The 23713-nt window shown below is 41.2% G+C and overlaps 1 protein-coding gene and 1 pseudogene across 1 annotated transcript in view; one reads left to right on the forward strand and one right to left on the reverse strand.

The window, feature by feature from the left end:
• The window catches only part of LOC140737551 (ubiquitin-protein ligase E3A-like), a 32392-nt pseudogene extending 25582 nt beyond the window's left edge, over nt 1-6810 (reverse strand).
• A 2642-nt stretch (nt 6811-9452) lies between these two features.
• The window catches only part of nfxl1 (nuclear transcription factor, X-box binding-like 1), a 103472-nt gene continuing 89211 nt past the window's right edge, over nt 9453-23713 (forward strand). Inside the window, exons 1-9 of the mRNA XM_073064711.1 lie at nt 9453-9737; nt 12406-12582; nt 14252-14364; nt 15007-15137; nt 18361-18539; nt 18627-18788; nt 19776-19876; nt 20594-20708; nt 22594-22718. Coding sequence (XP_072920812.1) covers nt 9539-9737; nt 12406-12582; nt 14252-14364; nt 15007-15137; nt 18361-18539; nt 18627-18788; nt 19776-19876; nt 20594-20708; nt 22594-22718 — 1302 coding nt within the window. The 5' untranslated portion in view covers nt 9453-9538. The remainder of the gene's footprint in view (nt 9738-12405; nt 12583-14251; nt 14365-15006; nt 15138-18360; nt 18540-18626; nt 18789-19775; nt 19877-20593; nt 20709-22593; nt 22719-23713) is intronic.

Genomic DNA, 23713 nt, shown 5'->3' on the forward strand with positions numbered 1-23713 from the left:
TCTGGCCCATCGAGTCTGCTCTGCCATTCAATCATGGCTGATCCTTTTTTCTATCTCCTCCTCAACCCCAGTTCCCAGCCTTCTCTCCGTAACCTTTGATGCCATGTCCAGTCAAGAACCTATCAATCTCTGCCTTAAGTACACCCAACAACCTGGCCTCCACAGCTGCATGTGGCAACAAATTCCACAAATTCACCCTTTGGCTAAAGAAATTTCTCCACATTACTGTTTTGAAAGGGTGCCCCTCTATCCTGAAGCTGTCCCCTTTTGTCCTCGACTCCTCCACCATGGGAAACATCCTTTCCACATCTACTCTGTCTAGGCCTTTCAACATTTGAAAGGTTTCAATGAATTTCTCTCCCCCCCCACCCCCAATCCTTCTGAATTCCAGCGAGTACAGACCTAGAGCCATCAAACATTCCTCGTATGATAATCCTTTCATTCCTGGAAACATTCTTGTGAACCTCCTCTGGACCCTCTCCAATGCCAGCAAATCTTTTCTAAGACGAGGGGCCCAAAACTGTTCATAATACTCAAGGTGAGGCTCATACCCTTGCTCTTGTATTCCAGACCTCTTGAAATGAATGCTAACATGGCATTTGCCTTCCTCATCACCGACTTAACCTGGAAGTTAACCTTTAGGGTGTTCTACACAAGGACTCTCAAGTCCCACTGCATCTCAGATTCCTGGATTTTCTCCCCATTTAGAAAATATTCTGTGCATTTATTTCTACTACCAAAGTGCATGACCATGCATTTTCCAACATTGTACTTCATTTGCCACTTTCTTGCCCATTCTCCTAATCTAAGTCCTTCTGCATCCTACCTGTTTCCTCAACACTACCTGCCCCTCCACCAATCTTCATATCTTCTGCAAACTTGGCAATAAAGCCATCTATTCCATCACCTAAATCATTTATATACAGCATAAGAAGAGGTCCCAACACTGATCCCTGCCAAACACCACTAGTCTCTGGCATCCAACCAGACAAGGATCCTTTTATTCCCACTCACTGCCTGCTACCAATCATCCATGGCTCTCAACTCATGTAGTGGCACCTTGTCAAAGGCCTTCTGATAGTCCCAATATACAACACCCACTACATCCCCTTTATTTATACTACTTGTAATCTCCTCAAAGAATTCCAGCAGGTTCGTCAGGCAGGATCTTCCCTGAAGAAAACCATGCTGACTTTGTATTACCTTGTCCTGTGACACCAAGTACTCCATCACCTCATCCTTAACAATTGACTCTAACATCTTCCCAACCACTGAGGTTAGGCTAACTGGTCTGTAATTTCCTTTCTGCTGCCTTCCGCCTTTCTTAAAGAATGGAATAACGTTTGCAATCTTCCAGTCCTCTGGCACCATGCCAGAGTCCAATAATATTTAAAATAAGAAGCCAATAATAAGCAAAACATGAAGTCAAAGCAAAGCAGCGTTCTTACCAGATGGAACCTGACCTAAGTACTCAAACTTACTTTTGTTACAGGTTTCTAGAGTTATGTTATACATAGTTTTTGTAGAATAAGACATAAATATTAATTTTCTTCATTTTCCCACCGTGACTGCAACGTCCACACGAATGTAAACAGCCTTGCCTCAATTTGAGTACAACCTTTAGTACATCATCGTCTTTATTTCAAATACATACACACACATAACGACCAGATATTTCTAAGCTCTGGTTTGCAAAAAGTGCCAAGTGAAATGCAAATGTTTCTCCAAAAAGATCTTTTTAGAATTACCTGTGGGAAAATGTGTGAGTGGACACACTAACTGCTGCGCAAATGATCATATTATGTTGGGTCATAACATTAAATATTAAAATTTCATAGTTGCCTAACATCAACTGGCATTTCATTTTGACTCGACCCAGGACAAGGACATGTTAGAGCTCGACCTCAAGACTCAGCGATTTCCACCACGGGAAAGTAAGACAACCCTGGCTGCATTATAACAACTCATGCCTGAAGCCAGGGTTCACAAAGTCGAGGCCCTGTTTGGACATTGCCCGCTCGATTTCTACAACGGTCGAACGCACGGATACACTCACCGCATCAGACTCGCTAGGAAGGGTGCGAGGAGAGGAACAGCGGCATTATCATTAAAAGTCATCGCAATCAGCTGAAAGAACTGCGCCACGGTTTATTGCATCCAAACCCGTATTTACCCACCGCGCGGCGACTCGCTGCCCCGCCCCCTGCTCCTCCCCACCGCGCGGCGACTCACTGCCCCGCCCCCTGCTCCTCCCCACCGCGCGGCGTATCACTGCCCCGCCCCCTGCGTCTCCCCACCACGCGGCGTATCACTGCCCCGCCCCCTGCTCCTCCCCACCACGCGGCGTATCACTGCCCCGCCCCCTGCTCCTCCCCACCGCGCGGCGTATCACTGCCCCGCCCCCTGCGTCTCCCCACCGCGCGGCGACTCGCTGCCCCGCCCCCTGCTCCTCCCCACCGCGCGGCGTATCACTGCCCCGCCCCCTGCTCCTCCCCACCGCGCGGCGACTCACTGCCCCGCCCCCTGCTCCTCCCCACCGCGCGGCGTATCACTGCCCCGCCCCCTGCTCCTCCCCACCGCGCGGCGACTCGCTGCCCCGCCCCCTGCTCCTCCCTACCGCGCGGCGACTCACTGCCCCGCCCCCTGCTCCTCCCCACCGCGCGGCGACTCACTGCCCCGCCCCCTGCTCCTCCCCACCGCGCGGCGTATCACTGCCCCGCCCCCTGCTCCTCCCCACCGCGCGGCGTATCACTGCCCCGCCCCCTGCTCCTCCCCACCGCGCGGCGTATCACTGCCCCGCCCCCTGCTCCTCCCCACCGCGCGGCGTATCACTGCCCCGCCCCCTGCCGGTGCGGCAGAATCACTCCTGCTTCATTTCATTGAATAATCCCCACAAACCGGGAAACTCGTCGATTCAGTAAAGCGCTCATACATGACTTGGTGTAATGAGGTATGCCCTTCACCTACTCCTTACGTATAACCCATATAATTTATGTAAACATAGAATGCTTAATCCAACAATATGTTTATAATGACAAAGTACACTGCAGATGCTGTGGTCAAAGCAACACCTACTACAAGTTGGAGGAACTCAGCAGGTCGGGCAGCATCCGTGAAAACGAGCAGTCAATATTACTTAAACATTATCATGTTTATAATATAACTTAAATATTACTGAAATATTGAACTACACTCCTCCCTGCTTAGCTGTAAACTCAAATCAGTATAGAATGCATCTTAACTCAAATATGTAATTTTTTGCTCTCTAATCACTAACAGAGTAAGAAATTTTCCACAGTGGTTAAATCTTAAGTCTTGAATGGGACAATTTAAAATTTACTATGCTGTGTATGTCTATATAGTTGTGTTATATAGTGTAAAGTGTGTGTGCACTGTATCTGCAGTATACGACAACTATACAGACATCACAGCATAGTAAGTTCTAAATTGTCCCAATCAGGTCTGAAGATTTACCTGCTGTGAAGGGTTTCCTACCCTTGTGGGAAAATGCCTTTCCTGTCAAGGTAGGTCATTCTGCTTGGAAGGAGAGACTTGTGGCTGAGGAACAATCTCAGATTCTGAGGCCTCCCCTGCAGTAGTCCTACTGTAGGGATTGGCTGTAGGACTGCAGGAAGGGGTTCTGACACCTTCCTTCTCCACCAATTGACTCTGCCCTTCTCAACTGATTGATGTGTCGTCTCCAGATGACATCAGATGCAATCTCCACTGTGTAGAAGAGTGGTCCGGTTCTGCTCTTAATCTTTCTGAGTACCCACTTTTGCTCACCTCTGTAGTTCCTCACCAGGACTGCTTGTGCAGGAGTGAAAGATTGAACCCCCTCCTTTGAAGAGCCCTCAATTTGCCTCAGCTGTTTGTCCTGCACACTCCTTCAGAGACTGGGTTTGAGGAGATCCAAGTGTGAGCACAAGGGCTGACCCTGGAACAGTATAGCTGGTGAGTTGTTGGCTTGCACTGTGCTGCAAGGAGGAATTTGGTTCAGTATCAGTGTACTGTATTTTGCTGACATTGCTCGCGGTGCATTCTTTAGACTCTGGATGAGCCTTACCGCCAAGCTATTTGTAGCTGGGTAGGACAGTGCATTCTTTTTCAGGAATGACTGAAACTTTTCCCCAACCAACTGTGGTCCAATATCACTGATGAGAAGTTCTGAAATACCAAGCCTTGGGAAGAGACTTTGCAACACGTCTACAGTGTGTGAGACTGAAGTGGAGGCTATTGGGAACACTTCCGGCCACTTTGTAGCTGCGTCTTGTACCTCCAAGAAATTTGTGCCCATGAATGGTCTGGGAAAATCCACATGAGTCCTCTGCCATGGCAGTGCAGGTCATACCCAGGGATGGAGAGGCACTGCTCATAGCATCTTCTGGCCATGCTGGCATCCCAAACAGAGAGAGGCTGCCCAATTGTAATGTTGAATCAGGTTGGCGGGTCTGGCAAGTGAGACAGAAAACACCTACTGCGAGTAGGTATATTAATCATTTATCTACAAAGAGCAAAAATTCAACCAAACATCCATGTTCCCCAAGTAACAAACACCACAAAGCTGAATATTCCACAAATATATGTACATTCCATAACCGTACTTAGTTAAAAGCGTGCGCTGAGCCTATACCTATGAGGCTATGTGCACCGCCAGCTTTAAACAAAGAAAGAGAGAAAGTACCTCCTACATGTGCTCTCCATATGCTTAGAATATTTGAAACTGGACATCATCTGGCTAACCAATGGGACAAGCAGTTTCTAAACTAACCAATCACGACAAAGTGGCTTTTGACAATCAGAATAAGCCACATCCCCCAGAGGATACTGATCTGCTGATCTGCCCAAGCCACCAGACAAAGCTTCAAGCCATCTCATTTATTTTGATCATGCTGAGATGACCAACATGTAGCTTCCCCAACACGTTAGCTCTCAATGTTCCAAGTGTTCATTGTTCCAAGTTCATTTATTATCAAAGTATGTATACTATATACAGGTAGCCACAAAACAAAGAAACCCAGTAGAACCCATTAAAAAAAGACTGTCAAACACCCAAAGGGCAAAAAAAAGAACAAACAGTGCAAACAATAGACAGTAAGCAAATAACATTCAGAATTAAAGTTCACAAAAATGAGTTCACAGCCATGAGGTCAATTCATTGCTGCTGCCAGTCCAGGAGCCTGTTAGTGGCAGGCCGCAGCCTCAGTTTAGTACAGAGATGAGTAACCGTTACCAAGCAGCAAGCTGAACACTGGCCCGTCCATCCCTTGCCTCTGGCACGGACACCATGACTTTTTGAATCTATCCCGGTGCTTAAATTGACCAAGTCTCAGCTCATTCCTTGCACTTAGATCCAGGCTCTGTCACTTCAAAACGCTCCCAAGCCTCTACCCGAGGCTTTCTAATCTGGCCCAGTGCTTAAATTGTTCAAATATCATCTCGTTCCTCACTCTTGGGCCCAGGCCCCACAAACTCCATTTGGCCAGTATATGCCACACCGCAACTGTCCTGCTCCTTTGAGATTTCAGTTCACACTACAAAAAATACCTGGCCAAAATCCTGGTACAGGCAGTTTCAAAAGCTCAACTCTGAAAAGGAAGTTTCAGGTTATTGATTTCAGTGATCATTTTCCATAAAAAGTGTGATTAATTGAGAATTTAATAGTTTTGTTTGTTGGCAGCAAGTTGTCGCTGTGTCTCACCAGCACCTACTTAAACCAGAAGCTCTCAGCTTGGATGGTACAAAAACCCTCAATCCTCACAAAAGGCATCCTCTGTTAAGTGTTACTTCATCCCAGTGCTGGTAAAAATAGAGGAACTGGAACTCCTGATGCACATTTTGGCTCTTTAGTTTGTCATGAGGACCTAAGGCAGTGTGGGGTCTTTACTGATTTCCCTTTGGATCATCTCTGCTATAATAGGGGGACTTCCAATTTGCATTAGGGAGAAAACCTCAAAGGAGTGTCCTCTTTTGTAAATTTTTGAGGTATTTCCTTTTCCAAGGGTAAACAGGACAATCCATCATCATTCGTCATCCTCGTAATTGTGTTCTCCAAGAAACAGAGCCCATCTCTGCATTTGTGCTACTGCTGTTGGTGGAACACCCTTCCGTGGTTCGAAAATGGACACCAGTGGTTGATGATCAGTAATCAGGGTAAACGCTCTTCCAGAGAAGTACTGGTTGAAATGGTTTATACCCCAAACCAGACTCAAGGCCTCTCTGTCAACCTGTGCATAATATTTCTCCGCAGCGGTAAGGGAATGTGATGCAAATCTATGGGGCATTCACTCCCACCATTCATAACATGTGACATAACTGCCCCTGTACCAAGGTGAGGCGTCACAGGCAACACACTTCACTGGATGATATAGATCATAATGTGTGAGCACAGTGTCGATGTCTTTCGGAAAGTATCTCACGCTGCTTTTATCCATTGCCATTTCTTCCTGATCTGCTGTAGTGAGTTCAAGGCATGGAGTACAGTAGCCAGGTTTGGCAGGAACCTGTTATAGTAAATGAAAATCTTAAAAAGGACCACAGCTGTGACTCATCCTTTGGTCTTGGGGTATCTACCGCTGCTTGAATTTTCTCAGCACACTTCTGTAATGCTTGTGCAACAATGTTGTGACCACAGTCAGTGAAACTTGGTTTATAGAATTCAGACTTATTGTGTTCTGCTTTGCGCCCATAATCTTCTAATCCTTTTAACACTGTCTTGACAATTTGCAGATGTTTCTTGTCCTCACGGATAACAATGATGTCATCGAGGCAACATCGAATGCCTGGGCAACCTTGAAGCACCTGGTCCATAACTTTATGCCAGAGAGCAGATGCAGATGCTAATCCAAAAATAAGTCTATTTTAGTGTTAAAGCCCTTTGTGAGTGTTTATGGTGAGAAACACTTTGGACTCTTCTTCCATCTCATTCTGTAGGTAGGCCTCAGCTATGTTCACTTTGTTGAAGTGTTTCCCTCCAGAAAGGTTTGCAAAGGTATCCTCTGTCCTGGGCAGAGATAATGATCTACTTTCAGTACAGGTTTGATGGTGACCTTAAAATTACCACAGATCCTGACAGACACCTTTTCTTGGCTACTGGGATCACTGGCATTGCCCATGTGCTCCACGCAACCTTGGAAAGAATTCCTTCAGCCTCCATGCTACCTAGTTCACTGATCACTTTATCATGGTGGTATAAGGAACTGGACAGGATCTGTAAAACTTGAGTGTGACATTTTCATTTAACAGAATTTTACCCATAAAAAAATAGAAAAATTCAAAAAAATATAGGGCTATGGGTAAGCCTAGGCAGTTCTAAGGTAAGGACATGTTCAGCACAGCTTTGCAGGCTGAAGTGCTTGTATTGTGCTGTAGGTTTTCTATGTTTCTATGTATCTATATATTTGAGTTTTACAATACCATTCTTGAACACTGCTATGACATCATAGCCCTTTCTTAATTCACTTTAAGTTGACTCTGCTACAGGGGATGTGGCATGCAAATGGTGGATGAATCTCCAATCAAGTACTGTAGTTGTCTCAGCCAATCATGTCATGGCCCCACAATGCTGGCCTTCCTGTTTTTACCACATACAAACTCAATGTGGCTTGTCAGTTTGTTTTATTTCACTGTTACAAATGTCATTCCCACAGGAGTTATCTTAACTCCAATCTCTTCGTTGGATATCTGCAGACTGCAGTTCAGTATCTTTGAAATGCCGTTCATACTAATTTTGTCAAATGACTTAAACAGCCAAGCCCTGTCCAATTCCATTTTAGTTAATTTGCTGTTCACTTCTGGTGAAAACTTGTCTCTTGTGAGTTTTAACTTTACAAATCTCACCATTATTATCAGATTTTTCATCAACCATGCCAATTACTGCTCTTTTTGAAACTGCAACTTGACTTTTTATCTTTTTCTGTTCACTGTGCTGTCCATTTATTTTTCTCTGCCCAACGTGCTCTTTATATATGTCCTACTTTGTTGCAAGTTTCATCTTTAAATCTGCATTGGTCTGGTGTACGGGAGCCCCTGCCACAAATAGTAACACAATTTGTTTGGGCAAGCAGGCTTCTGTTGAGATGTTGCAATTTTGTTCACATTCACTTTCATTCCAACTGCAACTCAATTGCATCTCTGGCTGCTGTTTCCATTGATACAACAATTTCAACTGCTCTGTTAAATGTGAGTTGTGTTTCAGTTAGTAGCCATTTATGAATGCTTTCTTGTAATACACAACAAACTAAATGATCTCTCAGTACATTATTAAGCCCATTACTGAACAGACAATGCTCATACATTTTTTTAAATTCAGCCACATACACCAAAATGGACTGCCCTTCCTTTTGATTCTGCTTATGAAACCTAAACCATTCTGCAATCAACAATGATTTCAGTTCTAAATGTTCCGGCATTACATTCATGATATCAGCAGAGTTCATTTCAGCTGGTTTGGTTTGTCTGATTCAGCCAGCCTGCGCTCTTACTTATTTATTTAGCTAGTCATCTTGGTTTTGTTTTAAAATTTCCACATTGCCGCTGTTATGTTTTGTAACTCCAGAAACTAGCTGAAAAACAAGGGAAATTTGCAACACGTACAACACGCTGGAGGAACTCAGCAGGTCGGGCGGCATCCGTGGAAATGAACAGTCAACGTTTTGGGCCGAGACCCTTAGTCAGGACTGAAGAGGGAGGGGGCAGGCGCCCTATAAAGAAGGTGGGGGGAGGGTGGGAAGGAGAAGGCTGGTAGGTGCCAGGTGAAAACCAGTAAGAGGAAAGATCAAGTTTTTCACCTGGCACTTACCAGCCCCCTTGATCTTTCCTCTTACTGGCTTTTCACCTGGCACCTACCAGCCTTCTCCTTCCCACCCTGCCCCCTCCCTCTTCAGTCCTGACGAAGGGTCTCGGCCCGAAATGTTGACTGTTCCTTTGCACAGATGCTGCCTGACCTGCTGAGTTCCTCCAGCCTGTGGTACGTGTTGCTTTGACTCTAGCATCTGCAGAGTATTTTGTGTTTAAGGGAAATTGCCTACTTAGGATTTTTCTTTAATGAGATCTCATATATAATGTGGCATAATGATGTATGCCATTCACGTATTTCTTATATAATGAATTATGTAAACAAATCTAAGAATACTGTACTTAAACAATATAACTGAAATATTACCGACATATTAAAAATACACCACAGATTTAGCATTTTAGGTCAATGACCTTTATTGCAAAGTGGCTTTTGCTTTTGCTTTCAGGTCTGTGGTAAACCTCAGAGCTGCTCAAATAATACAACAATCAATTTTCTTTCTCCTTCTCTCACCTATACAAGTATACAAGCAGCATTTGGAATGGGGCAACGTCGCCTTCTAATACGTCAACGACGATAGAAACTACAATTCCCACTATGCAACATTTCATTAGCGTAGAATATCGGTGCCGCGTGGCTAGCGAGCATGCGTAGTGGTTTGTCGAGTTGGAAATTGAACTGGATGGAGTGGCAGGTGGTGGGTTTGGGGACGTTTCGGTTGCAGGGGTGAGGAGGGAAGGCATGGAGCCAGCTTGGCGGCAAGCTGGTCGTGGCCGGGGGCGAGGACGTGGCAGAGGTAAAACAAGCGTAACTCAGGTACCTGGGTCCGATGGACAAGCCCAGGCCGGTAGAGGAGATGCCAGGCCCGCTAATGGAAGGGGCTCCAGTCTCAGTTCAGCCGCCATCACCCGCTTAAGGAGTCAGCCTGATGAAAGTAATGGTAAAGAATCTCGTGAAATACAAAACTGACACGGAAATTGATGAAGTTGAGAATAGTGAGGAAGAATTTGAAAGGATACAGCAGCATATAGATCAGTTGCAGATATGGTTGGAGAAATGGCAGGCGGAGTTCAATCTGTATAAATGTGAGGTGTTGCACTTAAGGAGGTTAAATGTTAGACGAAAGCCTGTAGTAAGTAGCAGCACTCTTAAGAGCATTGATTATATAGAGGGATCTTGGGGTGCAAGTCCAATGCTCCCTGAAAGTGGCAGCACAAGTGGAAAGGATTGTAAAGAAGATAGGCATGTCTGCCTTTATCTGTTGTAGCATTGGTTTTGAAGTCTATTTTGCAGCTGTCTTAAACTTTGGTTAATGTACGTTTATGCTATCAAGCAGTTTTGGTTTACACATTTTAGAAAAGTTGTGAAGGCTTTTGAGAAAGTGCAGAAGAGTTTCACCAGGATGTTGCTTGGATTGGGGAGTATTAGCTATAAAGAGGCATTGGACAAATTTGGGTAGCTTTTTTTGAGTGGCAGAAGCTGAGTGGTAATATAAAACTGAGAGGTGTAGGTAGACAGTGCCTTTCTCCCAGGGAAGGAAATGACAAATATTGGTTAGTGTTAAACTGAGAGGGGAAATTTTAAAGGAGATCTGTGAGCCAAGTTTTCTTTTTACATGGAGAGTGGTAGATGCCTGGAATATGTTGCTATGGTAGATGGTGAAAGCATATAGAATTTCAATATTGAGAAATTCTGCAGGTGCCAGAAATCCAAAGCAACACTCACAAAATGCTGGAGGAACTCAGCAGGTCAGGCAACATCCATTGGAATGAACAGTTGACATTTTGGGCAGAAATGTGACTGTTCAGTTAAGAGGCATTTAGACAGGCACATGAACAGGCAAGGCATCGAGATATATGGACCATGTACAAGCAGGTGGGATTGGTTCAGATTAGCATTATTGTTGATGCCAGCTCGAGAGCCTGACTGGCTTGTTTATTTGCTGCATTTTTATCTGTTTTACAAATACTAATGTCGTTGGAATAGTTGTTAACTGATTTTCCCATTGTAGCCACTGTCTAAATTAGATTGAACCTCCATCTAAACCTATTTTGATGCTGATTCCAATTCTCATTACCAAATGATTTTGGAGTGAAGGATTGCATTATGTGGATAGACCAGAGGAGCTGTGGGTGTTGTACTTGGGACTGGGAGATTGGATTGATAAAATAAATATAAATTGTGGCCAGTATTCTAACGAAGGACAATTTGAAGTCATATAAATATGATCAGTAAACGGTCATCTGAAGAAAAATGTATAATGAGTAGTTGAGATAGAAAATTTTACCCATAGTGTATTGAGGCTATGCCAGTTACCCAATCTATTCTTCTCTTCCAATATAAGGCCCATAACTGCCTGCCTTAGTTTTTGAGGTACATATTCAAGTAGTATTTGAATATAATGAATGTTTTAGCATTGCCTTAGTCATTGAAATCGCAGTCACCCAATGAATGAAAATATTTTATCAGTATATAAAATTTAAATCTATGATGAGATACTAATTGTAGAAGTGTTGGGGAAAAAAAACACTAATCTTATTTTTCACTATTTGACCCATACATTTTAAGCACTCATGTAAATTGTTAAATGTTACAGGAGCCTTTGTTTTATTATGTAATATGTTCACCAGTGTCCTCCTTCCTCAATATGTCCTGGGGCCTACTGTTTTGTACAGTTTCTAGCCTTAATAATTGTTCAAAAGTGCATTACCCCACACTTAAATTCGTTCAGCCTTTACTGATCTTTGGTACAATCATCAATATTGTGCCGTAAGCTAATATTTAATTCATTTATCAAAAATGCTACCAATATTTTGTCATCTGTGATCTTGCTACTCATATTTCCCACATTGACATTCAAATTTTAAAGTATATAACAAACAGAAAGAATTGCTGCACTATTTGTTGTGTTATGCTACTGAACACAGATTTTCCTCGCCTCTCATACAGCCAGGAAATTTGTCCATAATTGATCTCAATGACATCTAGTACTCCTCACCTCTCATACAGTCAGGAAATTTGTCCATAATTAAAGTCTCAATGACATCTAGTACCTTATTTTTAATGGTAAATTATTCCAGAATGCCAGCCTCCTTTAACTCTTCAACAATTGTCCTTGGTAAATACAGATGAGAAGTATTCAGTTAAGACCTCACTTTTGTCTTCTGGTTCCACATACTGATTTCCCAATTGGTCCCAGTTCTTTCCATGAATTTTCTGTTACGCCTGCTGCCCTTAACAGACTTTTAAAACACTTCACAATTTTCTTTAATTTTGTCTACTTTGATACTTTGTACCTCTTTGCTCTCTCCTGATTTCCTTTTTTAAGTACTCTTTCTAAACCCATTCACTCATTCTCACTGCCCCTCTCCAACTCTTGACATCAGGGTTCAGTGAACTTGCTGAGCATGCCGTCTCTGAGTCTCATGCCTTTCATGATCCTTAGTTTGTCTTTCAAGCTGCAACATTTAAAGGTGTATATGAAACTGTTTGTGGTTTTTCTTGATTACAGTGTATTATCAGACGAGAGAATGGAAGCCTGATGTTTGTATGATTGATGCTACTGCTTGCGATTAAGTTGTAATGACAAATGTAAATATTTTCAATAGAATTATTGTCACGGAAAAAATTTGAAGAAATCTGTAAGGCCAATCAAGCTGTAGTTCAGAGGTTTGCTGATGAAGACACTTCCTCAGAAGACGATGAAGAAGAAGGCGGAGAAGATTTTGAGAGCCAGCGAGGGAAAATTGTTGCATCAACATTTACTACATATTCGGATCACATAGGTAACATCAAACAATTTTACATAAATAACAATGTTTAATGTGCAACACATGAAAATAAGAAACTGCTTATTAGCTAGAAATTTTATGAATTCTGAAATGTAATATAGAATATGGGATTTTTTTTTAACAAATGGGTAATAAAATGCATCCACCTTGCCCAGATTTGCAAATGATCTTAAAATACAATGCAATCAAAATACTCACAGGAACCTGCCTCCTCAACTTTTGTTTGGGGGTGGGGGGGGAAGGAGGAATGAAAGACATCCATTCAGATTGGATGCTGTTGTGACTGGAATTTGGGTGTGGAGAGTCTAGTGCAAACTGTCCTCCCTATTGCTAGGAGCGGCTTTGCTGGGAATATGGTACTAATTCTTGCCCTTTGGCACTTCTCCTGCAAGCAATCGTCCATGACTCAGTCTGAAAAGACAGCCTTGAGGGCTGGTCAGGGTGAGCGGTTCAGCTGTTCAGAGGCAAGATGATGGGGGTTGTGTCACACAGATGAGCGTGAACCATTGCTTTGGACTGGGACCACCTCTAAATGTTGAAAGACTTCCTACATCTTGTGGTCTCTCTTATCATTTCCTTGTGGATCTGTTGGAAGTTGCTCTCTTTGGCTGTGTAGCTTGCTCCAGTTCAGAAATTTGTCTGTGGTAAGGCCTCAAGATCAGTTACTGAGCTTTGAGATGGTTTCCAGAGAGGAATTTCAGGGTTGGTGAGGGTTTTGCAGCCAGGCAAAGAAGAGGAAGCAGGAGCTTCCTTCAGGTCCAACGAGTTTATGGTGATGAGAGAGATCGTGGAATGCTGGCACCTTGTTAGCATGTGAACAAGCTGCTGCCAGCCCCCAGCAATGGCCACCACTAGTCATAAAACCTGAAGCCAGTATCTCAGCAGTGAACAGTTGCACTGCTCCTTGCCCAGCCTGATACTGATCTTTACAGACAACCTTTCTGCACTGAGTTGTGGGCAATTCTCTGCTGCAAAAGCTTCAGCAGAAGGTAGAGGTTCACACCAGATTCCTGACTTCTAGGTTGTGGCACATCTATGTTATCACTAATTCATCTGTCTATATACATAATACCATAACTACCCTTTTTATTTATTGATTCCAAAGTCAAAGTTGAGTTTATTGTCTTGAATGTGGACTCTTCCACATAGCCAACAAAAGGCAGGTAGAACTGACTCCTATGTGGCTCCCCGTGGCTACACCTTTGAGTTTGGTGAAGTGGGAGGAGCCAAAAGAGATCTTTGAAGGTGAGGACCAGTTGCTTCAAGTGGAGGACGGTGGTGGCGGTGGAGGGGAACTGGTCAGGTCTGTTATCAAGAAAGATGCAGAGGGCTTTGAGGCCTTGATGGCGGGTAGAAGTGTATCGGGATTGGACATCCATGATGAAAATAAGACAATCAGGACCACAAAGTTGAAAGTTGTTGAGATTAAGAACATGTGAAGGTCACAGATAGAGGTGGGAAGGAGAAAATGGAGCTAAGGTATGCAGACACGGGTTCATTGGGGTGGGAGCGTGCAGAAACTGCGGACACGAGTTCAGTAGGACAGTTTAGTTAAAGTGGAGGAATCAATGTTGCATGTACTAATTATTGCATAATTAAAAATTAAAAGTATTGTTTGCAAAAGATGAACTATCTTGTTTGATGAATTGGTTCTTTTATATAGGTGGGGACTTTTCCAGAGAATTGGAACGTACAAAACAATATTTGAATGATGCATTTCAGTCGGGGGCTCAAACGTGTCTCATCTGCATTGCCTCTGTAAAAAGGAACCAGGCTGTAAGTGTTGTAAGATGGTCAAGAATCTTAAACATTAGATTTAAATTGTAAACACTTCTTAGGACTGACATTACAAATGTGTACATAATCCTTTGGGAACTGTGAAATTGTATACTGCATGTTCATATGTTCTCAATTTTATAATGTGTAAAAAGCTGTTTTAGATACAAGGTTTAAGCTTCTCGCAGGAAAACACAGTTCCATGATGTTAAGGTTGGGTATACTTTTGAATTTGTGAATAATGGTATAAAAATCAATACAAGTTAATGTCTGTGAATCTTTTCATGTGGTATATTTCTGATCTTAACTAACTTCAGGAGAGACCAAGTATTTTTGATATCTTCCAATCAAATTGTGAATGATATTTAGAGGAATGTGGATAGGCTGTGGATCTGTGGTTTCATTTTTGGAAGGTAAGTTTTGTAAAAGAACATAGGTTATGGGTTTAATCTGCAACTGCCATGTTTTTTTCTCATTACCTCCATTATTGGCAAATTGACCATCAGTATTATAAGAATTGTATAAAATTTTGTAACCTCATTTAACAGTTTTTTGGAGTGTGATCAGGGCTTTATTATGTTCAAATCTATATTGTTTAAAATTCAAAGTTTTCTATTAAATTTTATTTTGTTTTGCCTCTAGGTTTGGAATTGCTTTCGTTGTTATTGTATCTTTCACATGCCGTGTATTCAAAAATGGGCAAAAGATAGCATTTTCCTTGTGTCCTCCGTATTGGATGATGATTTTGGAAAGAAAGATCACCCATGGCCATGGTAATCAACAGATCTGATGGACTTTGGTTTAATATTGTATATTTATTGCAGTTTTACAAGGTTTCATGTTTTGAATTTGAGACTTAACTCAGCAATCATCTTAAGGTCTGGGTTAATTTTTCACCTTGTCCATGCTATCTCTCCCATAACTTGGATGCTGTTGTTACCTTGAAATCTCTAAAATTATAATTTTTTTATCTTGGAAATATTTTCAGCTGGGAAATATTTTCCTGTAATTTCTGCTCTGAAATCATAGACACGCACCATAATGTGTCTACCAACCATTGAACCACACTTTGCAGAAATCCGACACTGATCCTTTTTTGTTCTCTCCGCGTGACTGTAAACTCCCCACAGATTTTACCTTTCAGTTGTATACTGGGGGCAATTTACAGCAGCCAATTAACTCACCTATCAGTTTTTCTTTGGCATGCGGGAGGGAACTGGAGAACACTTCAGTAGTTGGTAAGTTGATGGAGAAGATCCTGAGAGGCAGGATTTATGAACATCTGGAGAGGCATGATATGATTAGGAATTGTCAGCATGGCTTTGTCAAAGGCAGATTGTGCCTTACGAGCCTGATTGAATTTTTTGAGGATGTGTTTACACATATTGATGAAGGTAGAGCAGTAGATGTAGTGTATATGGATTTCAGCAAGGCATTTGATAAGGTACCCTATGCAAGGCTTATTGAGAACATAAGGAGGCATGGGATCCAAGAGGGCATTGCTTTGTGGATACAGAACTGGCTTGCGCACACAAGGCAAAGAGCAGTTGTAGACGGGTCATATTTTGCGAAGATGTTGGTGACCAGTGGTGTACCTCAGGGATCTGTTTTGGGACCCCTTCTCCGCAATTTTTATAAATGACCTGGATGAGGAAGTGGAGGGATGGGTTAGTAAATTTGCTGATCACACAAAGGTTGGAGGTGTTGTGGATAGTGTGGAGGGCGGTCAGAGGTTACAGTGGAACATTGATAAGATGCAAAACTGAGCTGAGAAGTGGCAGATGGAGTTCAACCCAAATCAGTGTGAGGTGGTTCATTTTGGTAGGTCAAATATGATGACAGAATATAGTATTAATCATAAGACTCTTGGCAGTGTGGAGGATCAGAGGGATCTTGGGGTCCAAATCCATAGGGCACTCAAAGCTGCTGTGCAGGTTGACTCTGTGGTTAAGAAGGCATGCAGTGCATTGGCCTTCATCAATCGTGGGATTGAGTTTAGGAGCTGAGGTAATGCTGTAGATATATAGGACCTGATCAGACCCCACTTGGAGTACTGTGCTCAGTTTTGGTTGCCTCACTACGGGAAGGATGTGGTAACCATAGAAAGGATGCAGAGGAGATTACAAAGATGTTGCCTGGATTGGGGAGCATGCCTTATGAGAATAGGTTGAGCGAACTCGGCCTTTTCTCCCTGGAGCGATGGAGGATGAGAGGTGACTTGATAGAGTTGTATAAGATGATGAGAGGCATTGATCGCGCGGATAGTCAGAGGCTTTTTTCCAGGGCTGAAATGGCTAGCACGAGAGGGCACAGTTTTAAGATGCTTGGAAGTAGGTACAAAGGAGATGTCAGGGGTAAGTTTTTTACTCAGAGAGTGGTGAGCGCGTGGAATGTGTTGCCAGCGACAGTGGTGGAGGCTGTTATGATAGAGTCTTTTAAGAGACTCCTGGGTAGGTACATGAGGCTTAGAAAAATAGAGGGCTATGGGTAACCCTAGGTAATTTCTAAGATAAGGACATGTTTGGCACAGCTTTGTGGGCCGAAGAGCCTGTATTGTGCTTTAGGTTTTTAATGTTTCTATGTCTCATTAGCTCACAAGGAAAACTTGCAAGCTCTGTTCAGACAGCAGTTGTTGATCATGAGTTGGTTGAGTTTTGAGGCAGCTGCTCTTACTAGGTGCCCTAGTGCAATCTTCCACCTAATTCTCCGTTATCCAAAATTCACTATACAGTTTGCCCTCCTTATCCACAAGGGACTGGCTCCGGAATCTCCCGCGGATACCAAAAAATGTGGATGCTCAAGTGGCTTATATAAAATGGGGTAGTATTTGCATGTAACCTACACACATCCTCCTGTATACTTTAAATCATCTCTAGATTACTTATAATACCTAATACAATGTAAATGCTATGAAAATAGTTGTTATACTGTAATGTTTAGGGAATATTGACAAGAAAAAAACACTGTACATGTTCCTCTCGCTCACAACACAAGCAGTGAACAAAAGAGACGCTGATTCTCCCGTGATCATTGCATTCTTGAGGCTGTAGCGCTTTACATAGCCAGCCATCCCTTACTAGCCTTAAACTCTTTTCCCTCGCTCTCATCAACCCCGTCACAGTAGTGCTCATAGAGACTAAGAGCTTGTTCACATATAATTTGGCCATCGATGGGTATATGCTTCTGTGACATGTCCTCTAGCCACAAACTTAATGCTTTGTCAGTCTTTGCAAGCACTTTATTACGAACCAGAGAGACAAATTTTGCTGTTGTAGGGGCAGCACTAACACTTCCATGAATTTCAGCTTCTTTCTGCTTTATTGTGCGAATACTCGATTCGTTCTTACCGACCTTATGGCCCACTTCGAAAAGCGACATGCCACTTTTCAAAAGATCTAATATTTCTACTTTCTCAGCAAGAGATAGCACTTTACGTTCCTTCTTAGCCTTTGAGGAATTGCTTTGACCACGTAGTTGCTTTTTAGGAGGCATTTTTTCACAGCAACAAAGTAGCGAACGAACGAGATGTGAGGCGAGCAATGCTCGAGCAACGAATGCTGGAAGAGCACTTCTGGGTTTTCTTGATTCGTGGTTGGTTGAATTCGCGTATGCGGAACTTGTAGATAAGGAGGGCTGACTGTATATGGACTAATCACTCAGAATTTTTATACACTGCTTGCAGGAATTTGTGTTGTTATCATTTGATGATATATAGTCTAACAATCTTATGAAATGTATACTTCTATTGCAGGTAATAATATCAGCTTCACAAAATCTTTACCATTTAGGAAAATTATTTTTATTGGGTTGTGGGCTTTGAGTAATTCTATTTTTAATAATTTTGCAATATTATCCTTTTTTGGGTGTTGCATTACGAAACTTTTTATTTGTAATAGACAAGATATTTTAGTTCATTTTAAAACATGCAATACTGTTAGAAATAAATTTGTGCATTTCAGATGATTCAGGAATTTTATTTTTTGATTTTCTATTTAGTCCTAAATGTAGACATCAATATGAACAATCTCAAACTCCGACAAGATACTACTGTTACTGTGGAAAAGTTGAAGATCCGCCACAAGATCCTTGGCTTGTTCCTCATTCCTGTGGCCAAGTTTGTGACAAAGTCTTTAAGCCTTTATGTGGACACAAATGTCTTCTTTTATGCCATCCTGGTAAAGTATTTTAGAATAGGTGCGTTGTTTTTGCAGTTTCAATAAACTTGGGCGTGATTCAGAATTTGGTTTATGTTTCTAACTTAGGTCCCTGCCCACCTTGTCCAAAGATGGTCTCCGTAACATGCTACTGTAAAAAGGCTAAACCAGTATCCAGGCGATGCAGTGCTAAGGGGTGGTCCTGTCAGCGTCCATGTGGTCGACTGTTATCTTGTGGGCAGCATAAATGTGAAAACATATGTCATGCAGGTCAGTGTTTTGAATAAACTCCACCATGAGGTTTCAGTAAACATGAGGATAACTTGAATAAACTTTGTTCAAGTAGAGCGTTGTGCTTCCATCTTAGAATGCATCTGCTTTAATTTTAACTGGAAACAATATAAGGAAAACTATTTTTATTTTTAACGTGTTTGTATTAGTGCCTAGTCTAAATGGGGCTTGGAAGGAAAATGATGATTGAAAATATCAGTTTCTATTTCCTTTTCCGCTGGACCTTGTGAGCTTAAGACATTAAATATATGAGCACATTTAAGTGATTTCTTTTATTCAGAAGTGTGATTTAACATCAGTAACACAAATGATTTCTTTATTTTAAATATTTCCCCCAAGCCAGCTGAAGCAGTAATAAATTTCTTTTGTGTTTATCTCCCTCTGATTTTAAATTACAATTAGACTTTCCTGTGGATGACTGAAGAATGGGTCATACTCTGTATAAATATTTAAGACTAAGATTTCGAAGTATTCCCAGGCACTTCACTAGACCATTATCAAATGAAAATTAATGTCACACCAAATTAGTAGATATTAAGATAGTTAACCAATATCATGGCTAATGTGCTAAGTTTTAAGAAGCATCTTATAGGAGTATGGTAAGGTGGTGCACTTTGGGAAGGGGATTTTTGCAGCTGAAGGGATAACCGCCAATACTTGGCAGGAATAAATTCAGATATAAGTAAGTGGCTAGCATAAGGAATAAATAATAGGTTGGTAGAAGTTTAAAAAATTCAGAAGTGAGAGTACATTATCTTACTTTGATCGCTGTGCTTATTTAGTCTTTGTATTTATTTAATGTTTCTGGAAAATACATTTACCTAATTGACGGACAATTCAAATTACCTGCTTGTTTTGTCAGTATGCAGGTTTTCAGAATCTATGTCGTACTTTCACCATGCTTGTGACTGAACAAAAATCACATGCTGTAGTTTGAATTTAGAAATTGCCCTCAATTTGTTTCAGGCGATTGTCCAGAGTGTCCTCGTGTCAGCTGGCAAAGATGTTTGTGTGGCAAGAAAACAGCTGAGAGGCTGTGTGCTACTCCACAGTGGCAATGTGAAGAGGTAAACAGAACTAAGTTGTAACATATTACTTACATAAAATGACTTATTATTTATATATGTATGTATGTCTGTTTATATGTCTGTATATTTTCACTCTTTTTGTAATATATTACACTCAAATAATAAAATATATACATATATTTAAGATTTTTTGAAAGTTATTGTATAATTAGAAACTGAAGGACAATTATGCTTTAATATACAATATTTTGTGCTTGGGTTTATGAGCTTAATGCTCTTCATTAGTTGCCCTCGAGAAAGCTTTGCTGAGCTATTACTGTGATTATATTGAAGGTATTCCTGTAGCACTGTCGGCTTGGAAGTTTCAGGGTTATGATAGTAATGACGAAATAATAATTTTGAAAAGCATTGGACTGTTAATTTGAAAGAATAAAGCTAAACTATTGAGAATACTCATCATTGTTGGTTGATGTTCCTCATATTTAAGGTGGGGTGATTGTTAGCACTGTCCTGCCTGCCTTTTGATATGAGTTCTCATTGGACAGTTTTCAGATCTTGTCTTCAGCCATATCTGTCCCTGATTATTATAGAGGAAGAAAGTAGATTTCAAAATGGCGATACTGGCAAATAATTTTACTGATTGATAAAGTGTTCATCATTTTCTGTTACTTATTTGTATGAGGTTCAGAATTGTAGCAGTATGTTTAGTATGTTTACATTTCTAAAGGGTATGTGTAACTTATTTTTATCACTCAGGTATGTAGAAAAACTCTACCTTGTGGTCATCATACATGTGAACAGGTCTGCCACAATGGGGCTTGTGGAAATTGCCCACGATCAGGATACAGGGTGTGTCCATGTGGAAAGTCAAGTATGTACATGCATTAAAAAGTTTGTAATCTTGAAAACCTTTCTTCTATTTGTTATGTTATTTTGTTTAAATATTTTCTATCATTGTATCACAATTTAAAGTAAATTGTCTCACTCTTTTAATCCTCTTGTGCATTAGGCTTCTTTTGACTCATACTTCTTGAAGCCACCAGAGGACTTGCATTGACTTTAGTAGGCACAAGTCCTGATTAGCTGTACTGGTGCTGAGCTGCACTGCCAGGATATTCTGGATTTTGGGAAAATCAAAGATTTTCCCTTGTTTCGACTACTGATTTGTGTTCTATATGGTGAATGTTATATGAAACCATAGTGATTGATTGTTAATCAAGCCCAAGATTTGGACAATTTATGCACTGGTCCAGATTGAAAACCTCAGGGTATCAGGGCCTGAGGCAAGGGATAGTTCAGTTCAGCTCATTGCTCCGTGAGGTTTATGCGCTGAACTGAGGCTATGACCTGCAACTAACGGGCTACTGGATCAGCTGCAGTGATGACTGGCTTTGTGGCTGTGGACTCACTTTTGTGAGCTTCATTTGTTTGCTTGCTTTTGTTGTTTGCATGATTTGTGTTTTTCCTGCACATTGGGTGTTTGACAGTACTATTTTTTGTGGGTTCTATTGGGTTTCTTTATTTTTTGGCTGTTTGTAAGGAGACGAATCTCAAGGTTGTACATAGTGTACATTCTTTGATAATTCATGTACTTTGAACTTTGAACCTTTGTTTCTGCAAATAGTTGTTCCTTCCTTAATCCTTCCTTTCTCAAAAGTTTTTGAACTTGTTGGAAGGATCCAAATTTGATGCCCATCTTTCCTTGGGTGGGCAGAAGTTTACTCCATTTAAGTATGAAGAATACCAATACATTCTCACGTTTCTTTCCCTAGTTGTGGACTCCTATTCCCTTTTTCTTTGACAATTGACTAAAACTGAACCAGACTGTAGATCAAATTTAACCTCAGTTAACTATCAAGATTATCCAATTCAATTCAATATCTGCCAACCTTTCTGCTGCCTGGGCTTATTTGTTACCAAATGCTTCATTCAGGAATTTGTATTTTCTAGAAATTTTAATTTGAATGCATTCCAACCTGACCATCCATTCTGTACTCTTCATTGGTTACAAGGTCATCTGAAGCTCCTCTGTCATCAATTATCTATCAAACTTGTATTCATTGAGCCATATTGGTTCCCAATGAAATAATGAGGTGTTGCATCTTCATTACTTTCTGTTGCAACATCTTCACCTTAATGGATTTTAATGTCAGTTAGTGTCTACATTCACCTTAGAATTGATACACTTCCAGATTGCAAGATGTTATTGTGAGCAAGTTGAGAAGGTAGATGATTGCCATGCAATAGATTCACACATGTTCATTTGCAGCAGACAGATTGATTTATGAGCTGTACATCAAAGCATACAGTGAAATGCATCATTTGAGTTAACAAGCAACACACTTGTTAACTGTTGTGGGGGGAGCAGCCCACAAGTATTGCTACATTCTGGCACCAATGTAGCATGCCCACTGCATTCAACACAACACAAGCAGATACAACAGCAAAGCAAGCCTCTTTCCCATCAGAATTACGATGCCCTCCAGCAGATGGATTGTTGCTTTAGATTTCAGCATCTGCAGTCTCTTGTGTTCTCAATTATTTTAGTTCAGCCTCCTTTGTATTACAAGGAAGTGCCAGGGTTTAAATGGCTTAAGTTTTGGACAAATGTCTTGTAAAGCTATGGGTAAAAGTTGGCAATTAAGATATTTGCTATATGTTTCAAATAACGATATACAGTACTTCACTTTCAAAAAATGAAAGTCCTTTCTAAATTCCTTCTTAAAAATTACTTTTTAAAAAATCTGTTCATCCAGAATCTGCACTGCCTTGCACAGAGGATATACCAACCTGTGGTGATACTTGTGACAAACAATTAGAGTGTGGTCTTCATAGATGTTCAATGCGCTGTCATCGAGGTCCCTGTGAGACCTGTAGACAGGTGAGAAGATTTATTACTCTAATAATGTTTTGCTGCCAATGACGACTTTTAAAATAACGACCAGCTTGGGTGAAAAATGTAAAGTTTCTTTATTTGTACTATCCATATATCCCAGAGTTGACCTGTTTTTATAATTAAAGTGAAGGGGGTCAAAATGATCTGATCTATTCCTACTGTTTTCAAAAGGGTGAGTCTTTGCTTACCTGATTAGGTAAGTTGAGTCAAGTGTATCAGAGTAATGTGGAAACCACAAAGTGCAGTCCTACCCTGTGATAGCCCTAAGTGTTTGATTCTAGTTCGTTTTGAGTTATTTGTAAGCATTCCTGGTAATTGATGAAAATGTATACACTTTGTTGCACAAGAAACATAACAAAGTATGTGAATTAAGATATCTATCAGCTGCTTGAAATTAAAACTTTTATGGCTATCATTAGGATAGGAATGGTTAAAACTATTTACTATTTTGACTCGTTTAAAGCACATTTAAATTCACTGAAAATTTCAAAGGTGTTTAGAAACCAAGTGATGAATGGAAGAGATTATTTTCATTTGTGTCTTTGACACCACAGGATGTAACATCAACTGTTATCTACTGTTATCAGCTGATTGCTTAGAAAGTAGTTTTCTCAGACATACTTAGAAAGCTGTTTTAATTCCCCAATTTGACATCCCAAAAGTGCATTTCGGCATCTGTGAGATGAGATGCACAAGCAATGAGAATGATGTGAGATACAGGGGAAAGATGATTGAGACTTGCTTTAAAATAGCTGGAATGGCATTTATAATTGTATTGTATTTCATTAGTGTTTATTCGACGGATAGCCTCGGTACTGTTCGGTGAGGGAAGGGGGGTGAATAAACTGAGATTCAAATTGAGACGGCCACTTCTTTCGGAGGCAGGGTGCTTTTATTATGTTGTCGCTCCAGTTGTGAAGTAGCTGTCCACTTGAGTTGGGAAAGGTGTTGTTAGAATTTAACAGACTGTTAGGTGTTGA

Source organism: Hemitrygon akajei, chromosome 13 (genome assembly GCF_048418815.1).
Source record: "Hemitrygon akajei chromosome 13, sHemAka1.3, whole genome shotgun sequence".
NCBI classification, from domain to species: Eukaryota; Metazoa; Chordata; class Chondrichthyes; order Myliobatiformes; family Dasyatidae; genus Hemitrygon; species Hemitrygon akajei.